The sequence below is a fragment of the Streptopelia decaocto genome (assembly GCF_964273445.1).
Source record: "Streptopelia decaocto genome assembly, chromosome: 2".
NCBI lineage: Eukaryota > Metazoa > Chordata > Aves > Columbiformes > Columbidae > Streptopelia > Streptopelia decaocto.
In genome coordinates, this window is record NC_138655.1 from 126732245 (window position 1) to 126750053 (window position 17809).

At 41.9% G+C, this 17809-nt stretch overlaps 1 protein-coding gene across 3 annotated transcripts in view; it reads right to left on the reverse strand.

Annotated features, from left to right (window-relative positions):
- Positions 1 to 4497: 4497 nt before the first annotated feature.
- PLEKHA8 (pleckstrin homology domain containing A8) overlaps positions 4498 to 17809 on the reverse strand; it is a 31331-nt gene continuing 18019 nt past the window's right edge. For all 3 annotated transcript variants that reach the window (XM_082044248.1, XM_082044247.1, XM_082044249.1), the window contains 7 exons: positions 16955 to 17114; positions 16467 to 16552; positions 15770 to 15828; positions 14406 to 14536; positions 13521 to 13591; positions 11281 to 11342; positions 4498 to 10366 (listed from right to left, as the gene is read on the reverse strand). In XM_082044248.1, the coding sequence (XP_081900374.1) occupies positions 10169 to 10366; positions 11281 to 11342; positions 13521 to 13591; positions 14406 to 14536; positions 15770 to 15828; positions 16467 to 16552; positions 16955 to 17114 (767 nt within the window). In that variant the 3' untranslated portion in view covers positions 4498 to 10168. The remainder of the gene's footprint in view (positions 10367 to 11280; positions 11343 to 13520; positions 13592 to 14405; positions 14537 to 15769; positions 15829 to 16466; positions 16553 to 16954; positions 17115 to 17809) is intronic.

The window sequence follows — 17809 nt, forward strand, 5'->3', positions numbered from 1 at the left end:
TCCTGCTCTTATATGTTTTTAAGCATCTGTATCAATAGCTGAAAGCAGAGTTTCATTTGGGATGATCTGTGGACAAAAAAAAAATAGTAATGTGGACAGATGTACTGATGATCCAGGCTTAAGAGAATGTAAATTAATATTTAATTACATTATCCAAAGCAGAAGAGCTTCGGCAGAAGAGAGCCCTATATCAGAAGGAGAAAAGCCTGGATGTATGAACTCCCCATGCAAGTAAAGGACCGATAAAAGAAAACAAACTGCCACATGAAGAAACTTTTGGGCTGACTGACAAGAAGCATGTCCAAGTTCTTTGAAGTACTCCAGGGTTTTCCTCAGCTTCCACCCAGGGGCTGGTTCGAGCCCCTGGGGAGAGCAGCCTGTTCAAGGTGACTGATGAAGTGTGAGGCGAGTAAAAGTAGCAGTGACTATTTATACATTGACAGTGTGCTGTAAATTAAAGGTGAGAGAATACAATTCCTTAAAAGATGGGGGGAGGAGGTGAATTTAAAAAGCCGGACTGAAGCAAATAAATTGTGAAATGTCCTGGCAGGATCCAATGTGGGACTGAGACATTCAGTGTGCCCCCAACAAGGGGACAACTCCTTACAGACAAGCACCTGCAAGAAGGTCCCTGTGCCTGGGGCTGGTGCATCTGATGAGGCAGGACTGGTGGTGCCTCAACACAAGGGCTGGGGCAGCAGAACAAAGCTCTGTGTGGGAGAGCATGCCGCTTGCTCTTGGCAAGGGTCTTCCACTGTGGTTCTGGGAAGAAAGCTCTCCCACCCGCCACAGGGCTCAGAGCTCTCATGGAGACATCACAGCTCCCCGCTGCACACACAGATGCATCCTGCCGGTGGGGCAAAGCTTCTCGTTTTGTTCGTTTTGGGAAAGCTCGTTGCTCCTCGATGCATAGGACGTGGAGCCTTGGGCTCAGTGAGCATGGAATACATGAGACCACAGCTCAAATGTCACGGTGGGGACAAAGTGGGGCAGGCGAGCGGTGGCGATGCGGCAGCGGCTGCGTGGGCTGCACGGCACCGAGCTGGCCCTTGCCTGCAGGAAGGAGGCTGGGTACCAGCTGCCGAGCAAGAAAGCAAGTGGAAAACTGTGACCTATAGGAAACTATGTGAGGCACGTCTGGTCTCTGAAGGCTACAGATGAGCTGGCAATACCAACACTGGAAACAGATGCTAAATTGATTGGAAATTATTTTGGCAGAAAGCCATAGCTGGAGCCCCGGTACGAAGATAAATTGATGCAAAACGCATTTTGAAGTCTCAGATCTGTCTGATTTTGAGAAAACAGTGACCTGTTCTCTCTTTGGCATCACTGCAGGACTTTGCACAGGCCACCAGTGCATTTTGCTGAAAGCAGTAAGGTACACACTTAGAAAGCGGAGAAATGCTGCTGGTTGGCACCAGGACCTGCTGGGGGCCCTGACAGGGAAGCAGCTTCTCAGTGACTCCTTGACTGACAGCTCTGGAAGCTGTCACCAATTTCAGCTCCTCCTGCTGCAGGTGAAACTCCTGCACTAACGGTGATGCCTTGCCAAAGTGGTAGATAAACAGCAAAAGGTCATGCAGAAATTTTACCAGACCTTGCATAACAGAACACCAGCAAAGTAATAGAGGCTGGAAAAAGGTGAAGGTTATGGGAATGTGCAAACACAACAAAACTTGGAAGAGCCTTTTTTCTTAGTCCCCAAAACTGGGGGTTGAGCCAGCACTGCCGTCACTGCAGCTTCTCTGGGAACCATCCCCTCATGGGGTGGGGAAGGGATGCTGGAAGCTTTCTAAGGTTGATGTGCTTTTTTAATGATAACTCACAAGAACCAAATCTAAAATCTGTGTTAGACACAGGAGAGGAATAAATATCTGTTAATTAAGAAATATATTTGCATCAATACATTGAAATATTAGGAAAAAATACATGGTAACCTCTCGTATGAAATCTTCCAGATGGACAGACAGACACTTAAGCTTGGATACACCAATGTCTGGAAGTGTCTGGCATACTGCAGCATCTCCTGCATTTTTCTCCATCCTAGTACTTGTGCTTGACACTTGTTCTACCCGTTCCTAAACGATAAAGAAAATTTATTTTCATGGTTCCGATTCAAGGAACAGCTTTGCATGATCACGTTGAACCAGTGTTCAAAACTTGTGCTCCATCAAGGCTCTAGCACTGAATGATGGTACCATATTCTGCATTTCAATAGCTTTATACTTCCTATAGGGCAGCAAAACTGCAGGCCAGCCCCACAAGGCCCTCAGCATAGCAAGGTTTCCAGCTGGTCTAGAAAGAAACCAACCCAGTAAAGGTTTCACTCTGCTCAGTTGCATAGGTCATAGCTTTGGTGCTGGGAGCTTGCATTGCCTTTCCCCCTCAAATTCAGAAAACAGTCTTTTTTCCATATAGGGGAACCCTAAGAAAAAACATTTATGGATATTTCGGTCATTGCTGAATCTTTAATGTGTCCTCTTCAAGCTTTCCATTTTAACAGCAGCACCTGTGTGTTCCTAATAACCCTACACGTTCAGCACACCATTTTTTATTTTTGAACCATGGATCTAGATTCCTGTGGGGACAGCAATTTAGGAGCCAACATCACAGCCCACGACCTTTACTAATAAACATCACAAACTCTGTCAAAGCTTTAGCTGGGGCTCTTCCTGCAGTTTAACTGGAATCCTGTAATGGCAACATATTTACATTTTTTAAACCAGTGGAAGCTGCAGTGAAGAGACACTTTCCTGGGAGGTATCTTTTCATGCATGGGATTTCCATTCAAACACGTCTTTGCCGTGCTGCTGGTCTGTGTTTGGCTACTTAGGAGGGCAGAGCATTTTACAGAGGTGACTAACGACTCGTGCAAAGTCCCTCTGCACAGCCACATACCTCCTTGCCACAGCCACCACGTTCTGTTCTCCTTTGCTCATGGACGTGTTCCAGCTGTAAAATAGGACACTGCAGTGCTGGTTGGCAAATCAATATTGCAGCTCATGGTTAAAAGCTGGGCTTTGAGGCATTAGCTTAGGGGTTTTACCAAAGTACTGACAGTTATGGGGCAGGTCTGTGGGACACCACGATGCATGATGGACCCCATCACATCCTTTCTCCTCCTCTCGTCCAAAAATGCCAATGGATAGAAGTTGGCTGCATGTCTGCAGCAAGTTGCAAGTTGCTACTTCTCTGGTGAAAACGGCCATTTGTTCAATTTGTCTATTGCATGGTCAGATGGAAAGCTGAAATCTCATCTTCCTGCTAGAACAGTACCTTGTGTTTTCAAACAAGAAAAGGAAACAGTTCATTATAACACTGCAAGTGAAGTTTTGATGGACTCTGCACCGCTTTCAATGTCTGTCTCTGCGTACATCCTCTTTGTTTTGGTGTGAAGAGCTAGAGGTGTCTAATACAGCATAACGCAGTGTAGATATCAACACCAGAAGTGCCAGCTCTGTGTAGGACACAGCAGCAGCCCTGTCTAACGGTGACATGTAACAGAATGGCTTCAGAGGAGCTGCCGGGTAAAGGAGTGACCTGGGCAAGGTGGCACAGCTGACCCTTGAGGACATCCACCAAAGCAACCTGCACCATGGCTGCAATAACAGCTCATGCCAGGGGCACCCAGGCTCACCCACACGCCAAATTATTTCCACAGGCCAAAAGAACAGGGCCAAGACAGCGTCTTAGAGGGACATGTAAAAGCATTAGTGACATGGCTGTTGTTATTTGGCTGGAACTGCCAGGGTCTCATGACTGACAACCTGCTAATTTCCTTTGGAAGGAGAGAAGATGAACAAAGCCCTGGAGCTGTAAAAGAGAGATGTGATCTCTGCCCTGGAAGGCTTTCTAAACCATTCCTCCCACACCCAGTTGCCATCTATCCGCCAGCTCAGCCCCAGCAGGTGAGACAGAGGGATGCTGCATTTGAGGCTGATGCTCTGGGCACTCTTACTGCAATGAGAAGGGTTCAGGGTCTCCTGTATCCCCCAGGAGACAGGCAGCTCCAGCCCAGCAGCGCTGCTGTTGCTGCACCAGGGTACATGCGTCTGACCCCTGCCACAGGGCTGGCGAGGCACAGGCAGGGGCCCAGTCTCATCTGCTCATCTCCAGCTGAGAAGAAGCCTCTGACACTTCACATCTCCACCTGGACGTTGCCATTTAGCAGAGAGACTTGCCCTTGCTAGAGAAAGACAATCACAGATCTGCTCTCAGGTCAGTGCTGTGTTTATACAGAGAGAAAGAAACGGGGGAAAAAAAGTGAGATGTTACACCCACATTAATTAAGGAGCACTAGGCTTCATCTGCGTCTCAAGATGACCACACAGGAGTTTCTGAAGTCTTTGAAACCTGTAAAGAAGAGATTCAAGCCCAGGTAAAAGAAGGACAGATAATACATGCAGTTTTACAATACAAATTCCTCTCACACTGCCGAGCTGGCCTTTCTAGCTACAGTCTTCACACATTTACACTGGCCAAGGAACCACAAGCACATGCCAGACACAGCTTTTATTCTCGTAATCTAAACAGGCTCCATGTGTGTTAACATTCTTCGTACAAAGATACAGACAGGCAGTTTCTGTGAACCAGAAACATACTGTTTTCGAGTGTTCACACAGTACCTAGAACAGATGCATTCCTGAAGAGCACTTTAGGCCCTCTGTTGTAATAAAAGAAACAAAATCCATGCAAAGAGAAAGTGAGATTTTAAAACATGCTTATTTAAAATAAGTTTATTGTAATGAAATAATATAAAAGTCTGACAAAGGTCTTAACAATGCTCCAAAAGAAGAGACAGATGCTGTATGATTTGAGGGATGATGCAGACTGGAAACTCCAAAGTACATATTTCAGACTGAACTGCTTATGACGGCACAATTTGTGCAATGCTTACACTGGAAGAGGTGATTTTGGGGGCAAGAACAAGCCCCTAGAATTAAGTAAATTTAAAGTGTAAGGCAATATACCTTCTCTTCATCTTTAGATGTGTTTCAGTATGTATGTAATGTGCTTTAGAATGTATAAGTAAGGCTTGCAGGAAGCTCAGCTTGACATTGATAAAATGTATGCCCAAAATTGGCTTGAAAAAAGAAAACAGGCAAGGAAACCACAAAAGCAAGCTGCTTTGGTTTTCAGTTTAGTCACCACATTCTGGAATGCAATTTACTTGTTTAGTTTCAAGTAGATGCAAATCTCAAACTTTCCAGATGGCTTTAAATAAAGGAATTAATAAGTTTTGGGCCCCATGAATGCTGCAATGCAAAATAAAGTTAATAAACTTAAGTGCTAAGCAGAAATCAGGATAAGAAAACACAGAGGTTTCACATATTAAAAAGAAAAAACAACACACCTCTAGAACACCTGGAGTATCTGGGGGCAGAAATCCTATACCAACGAAGGGATATTACAAATGATCGTTAAAGGCTACATTTTGAAGAACCGCATGCCAGTGGGACGGTGCACGTGTTTAAGTGAAGCATGCGCCTGTGTTCTAACTTCAAAGCAAGTGCTTAAATCCCTGTGTGATCTGTGAGCAGGATCAGCTACTGCCTGGGCTTGCTCTGAGCCAGTAAGCGCACTGTGAAAACCCTTCTGCACGATGGTGCTTTTATATTGCTTGGAGCATGCAGCAGTTTGAAGGGTTTGTTCACCAAGGGGCTATGGAAAGCAGCAAAGAGGCATGAACTCCGTTATTCCCACCATTCTTCTCTTTTTGTTTTGTCACCTGCACTATACAGGCAAGAGAAGAGAAACAGGTAATTTTAAAAAAAAATTCCCGTGCTTTCACTCCCAAGAGGCAGAACTGCCAAGTCTGAAGTGTCCTATTTAAATTTCACTGGTGAAATGTAAAGTTCAAAGTGTATGTTTTTTCTGGCAAAATATGTCAAATGGGGGAGAAACTTCAGAGAAAAGCAGCACATTCTCCATCTGACTGTATGTTTCGTTGCCTGACAAAGAATTCACATCTTAATTTCCAAGTTTACATTTGTATCACTTACAAAACTTCCCGCTTTGCACTCTTATGGAAAGATGCTTTGACTTGACAGCAACAGCTCTGGTAGCAAAGCAGATGAGAACGGGAAGAAATGAAGGGGTAGAGACCAGGTGGGGGAAGAGAGAAAGACAGCCAGGTAGGAATGAGTTAATTATCTTTTCTAGTGTCTGAAAGGCAGCTTATGGTTGCCTAAAGCTTTTCACAAAAGCTGAAGTGATAATGAAAACAAAAAGTTAGCAAGTCCAGCATATGGACATATGTGACACTGTTTTCTATAATGGTCCACACCCCTTTGCCAAAGCACGCTGCCAACAACTGGAACACATTTTGGGCATATTTTTTATATGTCCAGCCAACCAAGTGACACTTTTCAAACTACAAAACATTTTTAAAGCAAACAGTTGTAACCTAAATCTTGATGATCCTTTTACAAAAAGCTTGTAAGTGAAGGTATAAAGCCTTTAAGTGCATATGTTAAAAGGAGACCCATAGTACAGCAGTGTCAAGATGGGATGTTTCAGTGACTCCTTCAGTTTACACTAAAGCACTTGAGTATCCAGTTCATATTCTACAATTGTAATGTCACAGAACTTTAATATGCAACTGAGTATGGTGTCTTAAAACAGCAGAGGGGGCCCCAGAACATAGTTTGTTTTAAAAAAAATAACAACAAAATAAATAAAATAAATAAAAGCCTCCCATTACTAAGCAGAACTCGACTGAAATTATTTCAGAGCTCTGGTCTAATGCCAATGGCACTATATTAAAAATGTGTGTATGATCTCTATTCAAATATGCTGACAGCCATTATTCAGTACTAGATAGCACTTCTATCAGATTGCTTTGGGATTTACCATGTCTCAGCAAGGTTGTGCACTGGACAGACACCATCGGTGTCATGTGCTGTATCAGAGTTCTATACTCAGGTATACTAATTTCACAAAAAGCAGCCTTAGTCCCCTGGGGTAAGGCTGTGATTACTCTTATTTTGCCATGGCTAAGAAAAATCCCTGAGAATATGCAACTGTTAGACATTGAAGGAAACAGCCGAAAGCATTTCTAAAGGAAAAGGATGCAAAACTTTAGACTAGTGCAGTCTGAGAAACCAAAGCAATTAATGTAAAGTATATAGAGCAAGGGTGCTGTTCTCCGAGAGCCACGTGGACCTCTATCAGTATGCAGGTCAGTTCAAAAATATCAGTCATTAAAAAACCAAAACAACCCCAACTGATCAATGAACCAAACATATCAAACAAAACCCACCAACCCCCTCTCCAATTCCAAATTTGAAGGCTTGCTTTCTACATTTATTAAAATAAAAATCATTCCTCTCTGCTTGCCAAACTGACACCACAGGAAAAGAAAGAAAGAAGGGAAATGTCTCGTAGTGCATTTGCTTCCCCTTGGTCATCTGGTCTGTTGCATCCTTAGAGGTACAACTGGGAGTTAAGCTTGGCAACATGCTGCATGGGTTTCTTCCTTAGTGGTGTTTTGGCTGGAAAGGTGGCATGCGTTAGCCTTAGAAGTGGTCAACACCCTGCAGGAGCAGTGCATGGTGAAGTACAAGTTTAGAAAGCATGGAGACCTTGCTCAGTTCCTGCTCTATAAGTCCCCTATTGAACAACAAGCACACAGGGGTCTCCTGAAACCATGGTCTGCTAAGAACATTCTCAGAATTACCAACTTTACAGAGCAGACCAAGGCAAGAAAGCCTGCTTTGAGGCAGGATGCCATGCTGATTAGAGAAGATGCCATGTGGACCACTCTCTATTTGTTAGAAGAAAGAAGAACGGTAGAAGTTAGTTATAGAAGTTAGTAACTGCTGAAGCTAATGGCCTGATGAAGCTGTTAAGTTCTCTGCTTACAAAATAAAGCCTCCTTACTTTTTGCATCAAACCTTGGGCCTGATGCACTACTAACAAAACAGTGGTTCTCTCACTAGTTAAAAAAAACAAAACAAAACAAAACCACAAACCCCCCAAAATACCTCCAAGACTTTAAGTGCTGAATATGCTTTCCTGCTACTGGAAAAGCTTAGAGCAAAAAAGGGAAGCCAATTTTCATCATGATCTCACAGCTGAATTCTAGAGAAAAGGGATCTCTTCCTGTTCTCCCTGGATACCCCAAGCTGATACTTTGTGGAAATGTGGTCTCCATTACCTTTCCAGAGCATCCAGCTAAGAACTACTGCAGCAAAGTTTCCCACATAACAGCTGAAAACCCTGAGGAAGCCATGCAGGGTGGAGAGTTGGCTGTTCTGCTGCAGGGGTGCTTTCTTTGCATTCATGCCTAGAAGAAGATGGCGAAATCCCAAAGGCTCTCTACTTCATTTTTAACACTGTGAGTAGTGAAATAAATAATAAACTTTGGCCAAAAGTTTTTACTTTGTACTTAGACATAAATATATACTACTTAAATTAAGAAAATCCACAAGACTAAAACCCCCACATCCTTCTGACTCCTCTTGGTGTATGTAGGAACTACAGATAGGCACTACTCAGAGAAGATGACAGAACAAGAAAGTCACACTGTTTAGGTATCTAATTACAGTTCTGGTATCTTGTTTTATACACCAAGTGTGATGTTTGGTCATTTCTTCAAGCATCACATGCTTTTCTTAAAGCTCACAATGCTGGGCTCTTCAGAAAGGATGAAGTATTTGGTGTTTAGAGAGGTTCCCGTCACAAAGCAATGCAGGGCAGCAGGCCTGCAGTACATTCATTTTACTGACAATGTGGTTTTTAGCCTAGTAAAAGCCAGTACTTCTCCTGTCAGTATGGTGACACTGAAACTTCTCCTGTATTTACAAAGATTTACTAATACTAAGTACCTCATTAGCACACTCTGCTCTCCTCCTGCACATGAGTTAAGCTCAACTCTTTGCACAAAGCCATCTGAAGCTGCAGGTCACCACTGAGAAACCCACTTATGCCTTGAATGGGCAGTCAATAATTCACAGCCAGCCCTCTAGTCATCAACACAACTAGGAATTTTGTCCTTAACCATATCACTAGCTAAAAGGACTTCTTTATTATTTTTAATAGCAGCAGTGTTGAGAGCACATTTTTATCTGTATCAGCAAAATGGAGAAAAGGGCAAATTTTATTTTCCTAATTTCCAGTCACTTCTACATAATTTAGGATTTTAAGGTTTGTAATTGGCCCAATGTGTAATGGCTCCATGACAAATTCTATCTTCCCCTATGCTTCACTCATTTCATGTCCACTTTCATGAAGGCTCTGCCCATAATGTCAGCCTAGGAAGGACTTTAATAATATCTGCTTTTTAAACTGCTAGCCATATTCAATTCAAAACTACATTTTTGTGTGAATTTAAGAAAACCCTAAACCCAAAAGAGAAAATCCCACCAAAACTTTAACAAACCAGGATGATGGACATGATCTTCAACTGCTTGTGTAAAGCACTATTGCAATTCGCTGGGCTCTGCCAGTCTGTGCCAGCGAATTTCTTGTGGTCCACTGACTGGGAGAACGTGGCACATACTGGGAGGTGGTCAGGGAACACGACACCCAGTTTCAAAGGCTGGTTCCTAGGGAAGCTCAAACCAGCTTATGGCAAAGATCTCTCTAATATTTGGTGATGAGCTGCATTAAAAAGCTTTCAACCCAAATTAAGGGACAAACTCACCGCGTACCTTATCAGGTGGCATTTAATTGACCTTCTCTTCTGCTACCAAGGTCACAATAAATCTCGCTACCTCTGTCCTCCTGCACCGTGGCAGGGAGTGGGCACAGGGCACATGAGAGCCAGAGCCAGCAGCGCCTGCATGGGCTCCATCACAACATCCCGACCGCTCCGCTGCCTGCACAGCTCTCTCCTAGGGTATGGGAGCAAAGGCCAAATTCTGCTCTGTTACTTTTACAAGGTGAAGAGAAGAGGGAGTGCAGAGGCACGAGAAAAACTGTCAAAAAACATTCATCATGGACATAGTTGTGACCCAAAGAGAAACAGTACCTTAGCATTTAAACACAAAACAAGCATCAATGAAAAAATACAAATCACACATACCCTTCCCCCAAAACACTCACAACACTCTTCCCACCTGAAAAGACACAATGAACAGAAATGATGTCCAAAAAAATCCAAAACAAAATAAATCTTTGTTAACAGACACAGTCCCTGAAGTTTAAAGACACCGTCTTGCTGTAGTCATACCACCTCATCTGATTCCAAACCATGTACTTCATAGAGAGTGTCCAAGATATTTAGCTGCTTTTCCATGGCTGGTAAGTAAATGTTGAGGTCCCTCTGCATTCCTTTGTAAAATGTTTCTTCCTGAGGCTCACACTCCTCTACAGACAGAGCTGCCACAAAGTCTTCATACGTTGGAGCTGCCCTTAAAGCTAACTGGGAAAGGAACCAAAGCTTTTAGATTTGTAAAACAGAACAGGAAAAGAAACTGAACTAAACACACACAAAACCTCTAAGACATCCCTCTATGCACTTAGACTGCATAGCTTTAATGTATTTATGTGTACATGCATATGTTAAGATTTTTAAATGAGAGGGAGGCTAACATTATTTTTTTTAATCTCTGTGTAGATCCCCAGTTTAAGACATCTTCAGAGAGGCCTGATTTTTAGGAAGTGTCTGTATATCACACTTTGTACAAACAAATAGCATACATTAGAAATTAATTAAATACAAACTCCACATACAGTTTCTTAAGGGAGCTTCCAAACCAGCATCACACACTTCAGCACTGAAGTTCCATTCTCAAAACGCTCTTTAGTAAGCTCTCCCCAACATTTCTGTTTCTCCCAGTCAAAGTCTCTGTCATGATTCCCTGGATGTGGCTTTCCTTTTTCCTTTTATGTTTTCCAGTGAGAGACACAAGGGGGAGCTGCCAGACTGGATAAAAACGAACCATTTCCTCTGGCCAATACTTTGAGTCCCTGACACATTCTGCACTAACCCTTATTGAATGCTCACGTCCAAAGACCAATCAATCCTTAAAAGCAAACTGAATCCCTCACTTCGTCATTTAACAGCTCTGCCAGTCTGTGCAGAAAAATACATAATGAAAAAAATATGCATGCAAAAGTGATCCATCTGTTTTGGCTCCAGAAAGAAGGTTCCACACTGAAAGCCCAGTACTGAACACAGTGATAACCACCATTCTCACCCTGAAAATAAAGTCTGACAAAAGAATCTATTCATTTTAACACTTAAACATTCAACATGGTTTATGAATTACACACAATGCCAGATCACATTAACAAGACCTCCCAGCTCTATCAGCAACTTAGATAAATACTTACAGCAAAGACTCCGCGGACAACCCAACCATGGTGCTGCCGTAATGTCTTTCCATAAGCATTGTCTTAAAGGGAAAAAATAAATAAATCAAGAGACAGATGTACGGCAGTATTAAGTTTGCATCACAAAGACAACTTACAGCTTAGAAATGACTATTTATGGATATACTCTTGCCACTGGATGCAAATAAAGGCTGTTTCTGAGCACCCAAGTTATGACTGAAAGGAGATGACAGATTTGGGATTTCTGCACCGAGGTCTCAGCTCTGCTGTCAAATCTCCTTCACCTCATCCATGGTAAGTAAGTGTTCTAACAGACAGGATGGCAAATGTAATTTTTATTTGACTAGCTGTGCTTCACGCCTAACATTTCTCCTACTATTTAGTTCTCCGTTCAGTGCAAGTCTGATAAAATAATACACAGGGTGAAAAAATCTTCCAAGCTGATGGTTAGCCAGCCTCCATCAAGGTGGTTAGCTCAGGCATTAACCAAAAGCCCTCTCATTGCATCCGAGGATCAAGTTTTGAGTGTCATTGGAAAGGAAAGCACCGGGTCTTTACCAAAATAATCCTTGGGATCTCTCTTGTGAGTGCCTCTGAGTGCAGCCTTTGATGAAGGCCCTTGTTATGTTCCTAGACAGCTCCACTTTCATATACGAAGCTTACTATATACAAAGCCAAATATCTTTGAGCCATATTTTCCCAGTCTTAGTTTGTCACTGCCGTCATTTCATATCCTTGCCCTTCAGCTGAATTTTTAAGTATCTGACATAGTGTTAGACTTTCCCTGAGCAGTTCACCTTGAAGAAAGAGAACCTCTACATTTTGCTGCTTTAAGGTATTTGCTCAAGAGACTGCAGACAGTTATTATTGGAAGAGTGTAAACAGCCATAAGTTTTGCTGTACTCTGAAGTACTCCTCACCTATCAGTCTAATGACTGGGGAATGTGTCTGTTCTACCTTCACAGTAGGAGCGAAAATCTATGAGAATAGCATACAGTAACGAGAGCAATGAAATAAGGAGGAAAAGAGTATTATGTAGCAAACAGGAATGATGAGTCTATTCTCTGCCTTATCAGCAAATATAAGGGATATTAAAAACATCAGAATTTTAAAAGATGGCTAAGGTTTAAATCCCAATTAAAGACAAATCCCTTCAAAAAGCTGTTTGTTCCTCAAAAGATTGTAAGACCTGGTGGATATTCCATTTTTTATTTTCATTTCATGTCATTAGCTTGACATTCAAGGTTGTAGATGGAGAACACATACCCCCATCTTTACCTGAGATTCAAATAGCATGAGAAGGCCTATGTAAGAAACTCTAACAGCAAACAAAAGCTGCAATGGTGATAAAGATATGGGAGAGCTTTTCATGGGGAGAAAGGCAAAGGTGAAGTGAGAAAAAAAACAACAGCATGTCTCTGCCATAGACACAAAGCAATTCAAGAAGGAATTCACTGCTACAGCCTTCAGACTCAGAAGGTCAAATACGTGCTTTGACTTTCCACGGTGTTTAACATCCACATCTGGTAGCGGTGTATTTACAGTCCCACTTCCAAGAGCTGCTTATATACTTCAGTGCAGAGTAGCTATTTGTACTGATCCTATAAGGCAGCTGCTTAGCTGTTTAAAAGACCACTGGATTATCATAACATTAGACCGCATGCATGTAGAGAGGGTCTTACTCAGGAATAACCACGTCAAGCCTAAGCAGGGTTTGTATTTTGTTTTACATTTGCGGTGGGCACTACCCTGACTTGGCAAGTGTCAGAATTCTGTACTTGGAAAAAAATTCCTTCTTCTCCATTACAAACTCCCTTCTAACTGATACAAACAATTCACAGCCATACTAGCAAAGAGGTGATTTCAAAGAGTGAAGGCCAATCTCAGAAATAACTAAAAAAATAACACAACAACTATAAATTTGTGAGTGCTCCCGCTGGAAACCAGTAGAGAAAATGGAATGAGACAAAGCACTTTTTTCTGTAAGATATGACTGTCTCCTCTGCCAAAAGTATGCCAATTAAAGGAATCTTTATCTGCTATTAAATCAACATTGACCAGTTGTCTAGTAATCTGCCTGAAGATGTCCATTTTCAAAAACTGTACTTTTAAAAAAATTTATGTCTCGGAAATTACTTGCATCATTAGTCACTGAAGGAAACACAAACTCTAAACAAGAAAGAAAATAGCCTCGTACATAAATTCAGAAGCGCAGGAAGAATAAAGCAATTGGCACTTACTCAAAGCTGTTTGGATATTCTTTTCCCCATTCTTCACTTCTGTCAAAAACCCTTTCAAGAACTTTAAACCTCTGTCAGGATGAACCCATGAAATAAAAAAGAAACCATGGTTATAACAAAGTAATCCAAAGTATAACAAAGCCCTCAAAGTTGTAATACAACTCAGAAGTGCATTAAAACTCGGAATTAAGGTGCCATTTTCAATCTGAATTTAAAAAATTGCAGCTACCTTCTTCAGCCTCTCTCCTAACCCAAAGAAAAATACTTTGCTAGAACATTTCTGCTGCAGCCTGTCTGATGTTCTGGTCCAGCAGGAACAGTCATTCACTGTAACTTCACCTTTACAGGAAAAAAAGGTTGCCTGCCATTGCTTTTTTGGGCCTTTTGGCAAAGTCGCAGCGATACAACCACAGACAATACATTAATCTTGAACCTGGCCAATCTGGATTGATGAAGCCAGTGGAAAGTAACCCGTTTGCTCCAAGTACACAAGCTTGTGCTGGCGAAAGGCCTCTCTGTCTACAACTAGCTGAAAGGAGGCTGTAGCATGGAGGGTGTTGGTCTCTCTTCCCAGCTAGCAAGTGACAGGATGAGAGGAAATGGCCTCAAGTTGCACCAGGGGAGGTTTAGATTGGATATTAGGAAAAATTTCTTCATGGAAAGGGTTGTGAAGCACTGGAACAGGCTGCCCAGGGAAGTGATGGAGTCACCATCCTGGAGGTGTTTAAAAGACATATAGATGAGGTTCTTAGGGACGTGGTTTAGTGCTAGAGGTAGGTTATGGTGGAACTCAATGATCTTGAGGGTCTCTTCCAACTGGAATGATTCTAATGATTCTCATTGCACCTTAGTAGTTCATAGTGTAAGTAGATACAAGGTCGTTACCTTTTCAGCCACAAGAGAGCTTCCGTAGCAGAGTTTCTAACTTGTGCTACACCTGCATTCACTTCATGGAGCACTATCTTCTGGAGGGTATCAAACTCTTCTTTGTTGGTTATAAATTTCTGGTTTATTTTCTGGAGTGAAAACAAGAGGTGAAGCCTTTTAAGACCAAACAGTGACCTGTTCGGCAAATACCACCTATTTATCACAACTCTTCCCTGCAAAGGGATACCACAGATCCCCAACCACATCACACACTTCCCATGGCACAGCTGCCCTGCCACACTAGGCACATCTTCCCAGGGCACCACCCCAGTCACATCTGGTTAACACAATAAAAAAAAAAAAACACCCACATTTTAGTCAAAGATTTACAGGAAACCTGCCATTTCTGTCTGACAAAATGCTTTAGGTTCCCATGGCATCCTCTACACCAGCAGAAAGGAGTTAGCTCAACCTGCTCTCTGATCAAACTCCCATTTGCCTCAAGCTTCAGGTACAAGCAAGAACACCTTCTGACAACTGCTAAGCTGCAAAATCTCAGTTACATGTAGCAGTCATCAGCATGCTTAGGCTTTTTAATTTATTCCCAAGTTTGTTATGCACAACTCCTTATAAAAACAAGAGAGAAAAATATATAAGGGGCAGATAAACACATTCTTCGTCTACATTAAAGGAGAAGCTGCCTATCACTTGACAATGAATATTCAAGGTTTTAGTTTTTTAAACAGCATCCTTCTCTCTTGCTATTTTCAGTATTTCAGTGGCTATCTTCAGTAAGAGAAGCATCATACACTCAGAAGATATGCTTTGTTTTTCTTCTGTTTTTTTTTTAAAGAAAAGCTACGAAAAATCACAAGCAGCACTTCAAACCTATTCAGACTTTGAGCTTGAAGAACTACCAGACCAAGAACCGAGGCTACAGGGCCTGCCCTGACCTGCTGAGAAGCTGCTTCTTAATGCACCAACTTCCTCCTACTTGGTTGAGGAAAGGGATTTTTTCCTCCACCTCCTTTTGTTATACAATCCAAAGTCAATATTGCTACCATCACATCATGACTTATAACCTACTCAAGCTCAGAATCAAAGTCATATTCACTAGGTGTAACAGATATTTTATTTGGCAGTCAAACAAGTATTTTACAAGATTTCACACAACAACTGGATTTCTTAAACACAGCATGTACTGTAAAAACAGAATTAGGGGTATTTCAGCATTGTGATCTGACAGATGGTAACATTATAAAATACTAAATAGCCTTCCACTATTGACTCCTACAACAAAGATTCTTGAGCTTTAGTGCCCAAAATAGATATTTTGTTAAAAAAAAAAAAAAATTAAAAAGTTGCCAGAAAGAAGGTGTTACCTTGATGTTACCTACAAAATCCATTTTGACAGGAGCAAAAACAGTTGGTCCCAGCTTGTCTAGAAAAAAAAAAAAAAAAGAGGCCATATTTTGTGTTTTTTTCCAGTCCTCATGCCTTAGTAACAATTAATTTCATTTACTCTCTTAACAATCCTTCTAAATGTCAGGAGAACACTAAATTAATAACGTAAACCAAAGTCTTTATTTGGTGTAGAACTGATCCACTTCAGTGGGTGCAAGTGTTAAAATACACCAGCCTACAATTCGGAAGTCCTCAAAAGCGTTCATGCTCACAGGGACCTCACGTCCACTGTCAGATGCAGGGGTCAAGCAGGTAGGGAGCTGCACTGGCTGGAGATAGAAGTCTTTGGAAAAAAATCAAATAGATAGTACAGCTGATGGCATGCTGTCCGCTGTACTGGGCATGTAAGGTATACATGCTGCTCTTCTGAGGGGAAGAAATTGCTGCTCCAGGCAGACCCATAAAGTTCCAGACAGTTTGGACATGGGTCCCATCTAAATGAAAATGGATCTTCCATAATCTTCTGGTACCACTCAAATTGATTCTGCTGATAGGAACTGTTTCTATTATACCACTTTAATGAAGAAGCTAACTCTCTAAGCCAACAGCTCCACCTTTTCTCGCAACTGGCAACAGTCAAAAGGAGTCAGAAGAAAAGAAGGAGGAGCTGCTTACCCAGAACAGGTACAATTGCATAACACGACTCCAGAAACTCCTCTGTTGGTATGCCCTCCTCCTCCCGAAGCTCAATATCGCTGAACCTGGTGTCCACGACAAGCAGAAAAGGTTGTTAAATTAACAATTCCTTTTTTGCAACTTCTAAAGGCAAAATTACGTTTCATGCCCACTTCATTTGCATAGATGTAAAATTTATAGACATGGAACCACCAAGATAGCTTTTGTTTCATTAGGTTAGATGACTGCAGAAATGCACATTTGGTGGTGTGCAAGCAGGGTCTCCAATTACAAACAAGGAAAAAACCTCCCACTCCACTCTGTACAGCTAATTCTACAAAGGCTATCTTCTTCAATTACTGTGCTATATACAGTCTTGTTGAATAATCTCAGCAAATAAAGCTTTACAGGCAGAAGACTCTTAAAAATGAGTCAATTAAAGGCTTAACAAAGTTTCAATAATCCTTTTTAATTGAAATCTGTACTACCTATTGCTCATGACACTGAAGAAGGTAGGAGAATCGTTTTCATTTCTGTCTTCCTCACACAGAGTCAATCCACTTAAAGAATTCGTTTCTGACTGCAGCAGCTTGTGGGCACCAGAGATTTTCGCAGCTTGCAGCTTGTTCTCTCCATTTTCTTTAGTGCCTTACATTTATAGGAAACAGAAGAAAAACAAAAATAGAAAAATAAAACAGCCACATACCCATACTGTTATTCCTGTTCAACAAGATGCTTTCTATTTGAAGGAAGGCACTTAGATATCTGGATCATGCAAGTTTAAAAGCTCTCCCTGCCAGCAACATGACTCTCACTGCAGTTCCCCTACTGTTGACTGCTCAGACCACATTTCCACCAGTCCCTTCCCCATTGCTTTTTAATTAGACAGACCCAGCACCAGGCTCCAGTGCAGGTGAACCCACACATCCTCAGAAAGGACAGCAATATGAGAGGAGAACATTGAAGAAGTGATTGGGTGCAGCAGGGAGTAGACTCATCTCCCTAAAAGAAAGATCACTTCTCACATCGCTGTAACTTCACCAGTGCTGATAAAGTGGCACAATGCATTTTCAAAAGCAAAAGAACAATAGTGACTTATTTGCTCCTTCTCATAAGTAAACTGGCTGCTTAGATGGGTACTGCTATGACATCAAAGGTTGCTATGTTCTCCCTGGTTTGTATTAATATCTTTAAAGCTTCCAAGAAAAAGATCCAGTTGCCTCTTCCCTGCTGTGTTCTGTTTTATTTCTTCTTTGGCGTCAAGTGCATCTGTGTCAAATAAACACAACACTACACAAGTGTCCCCGAATGCACGTTATTCTGCAAGGACTTATCACGCTACA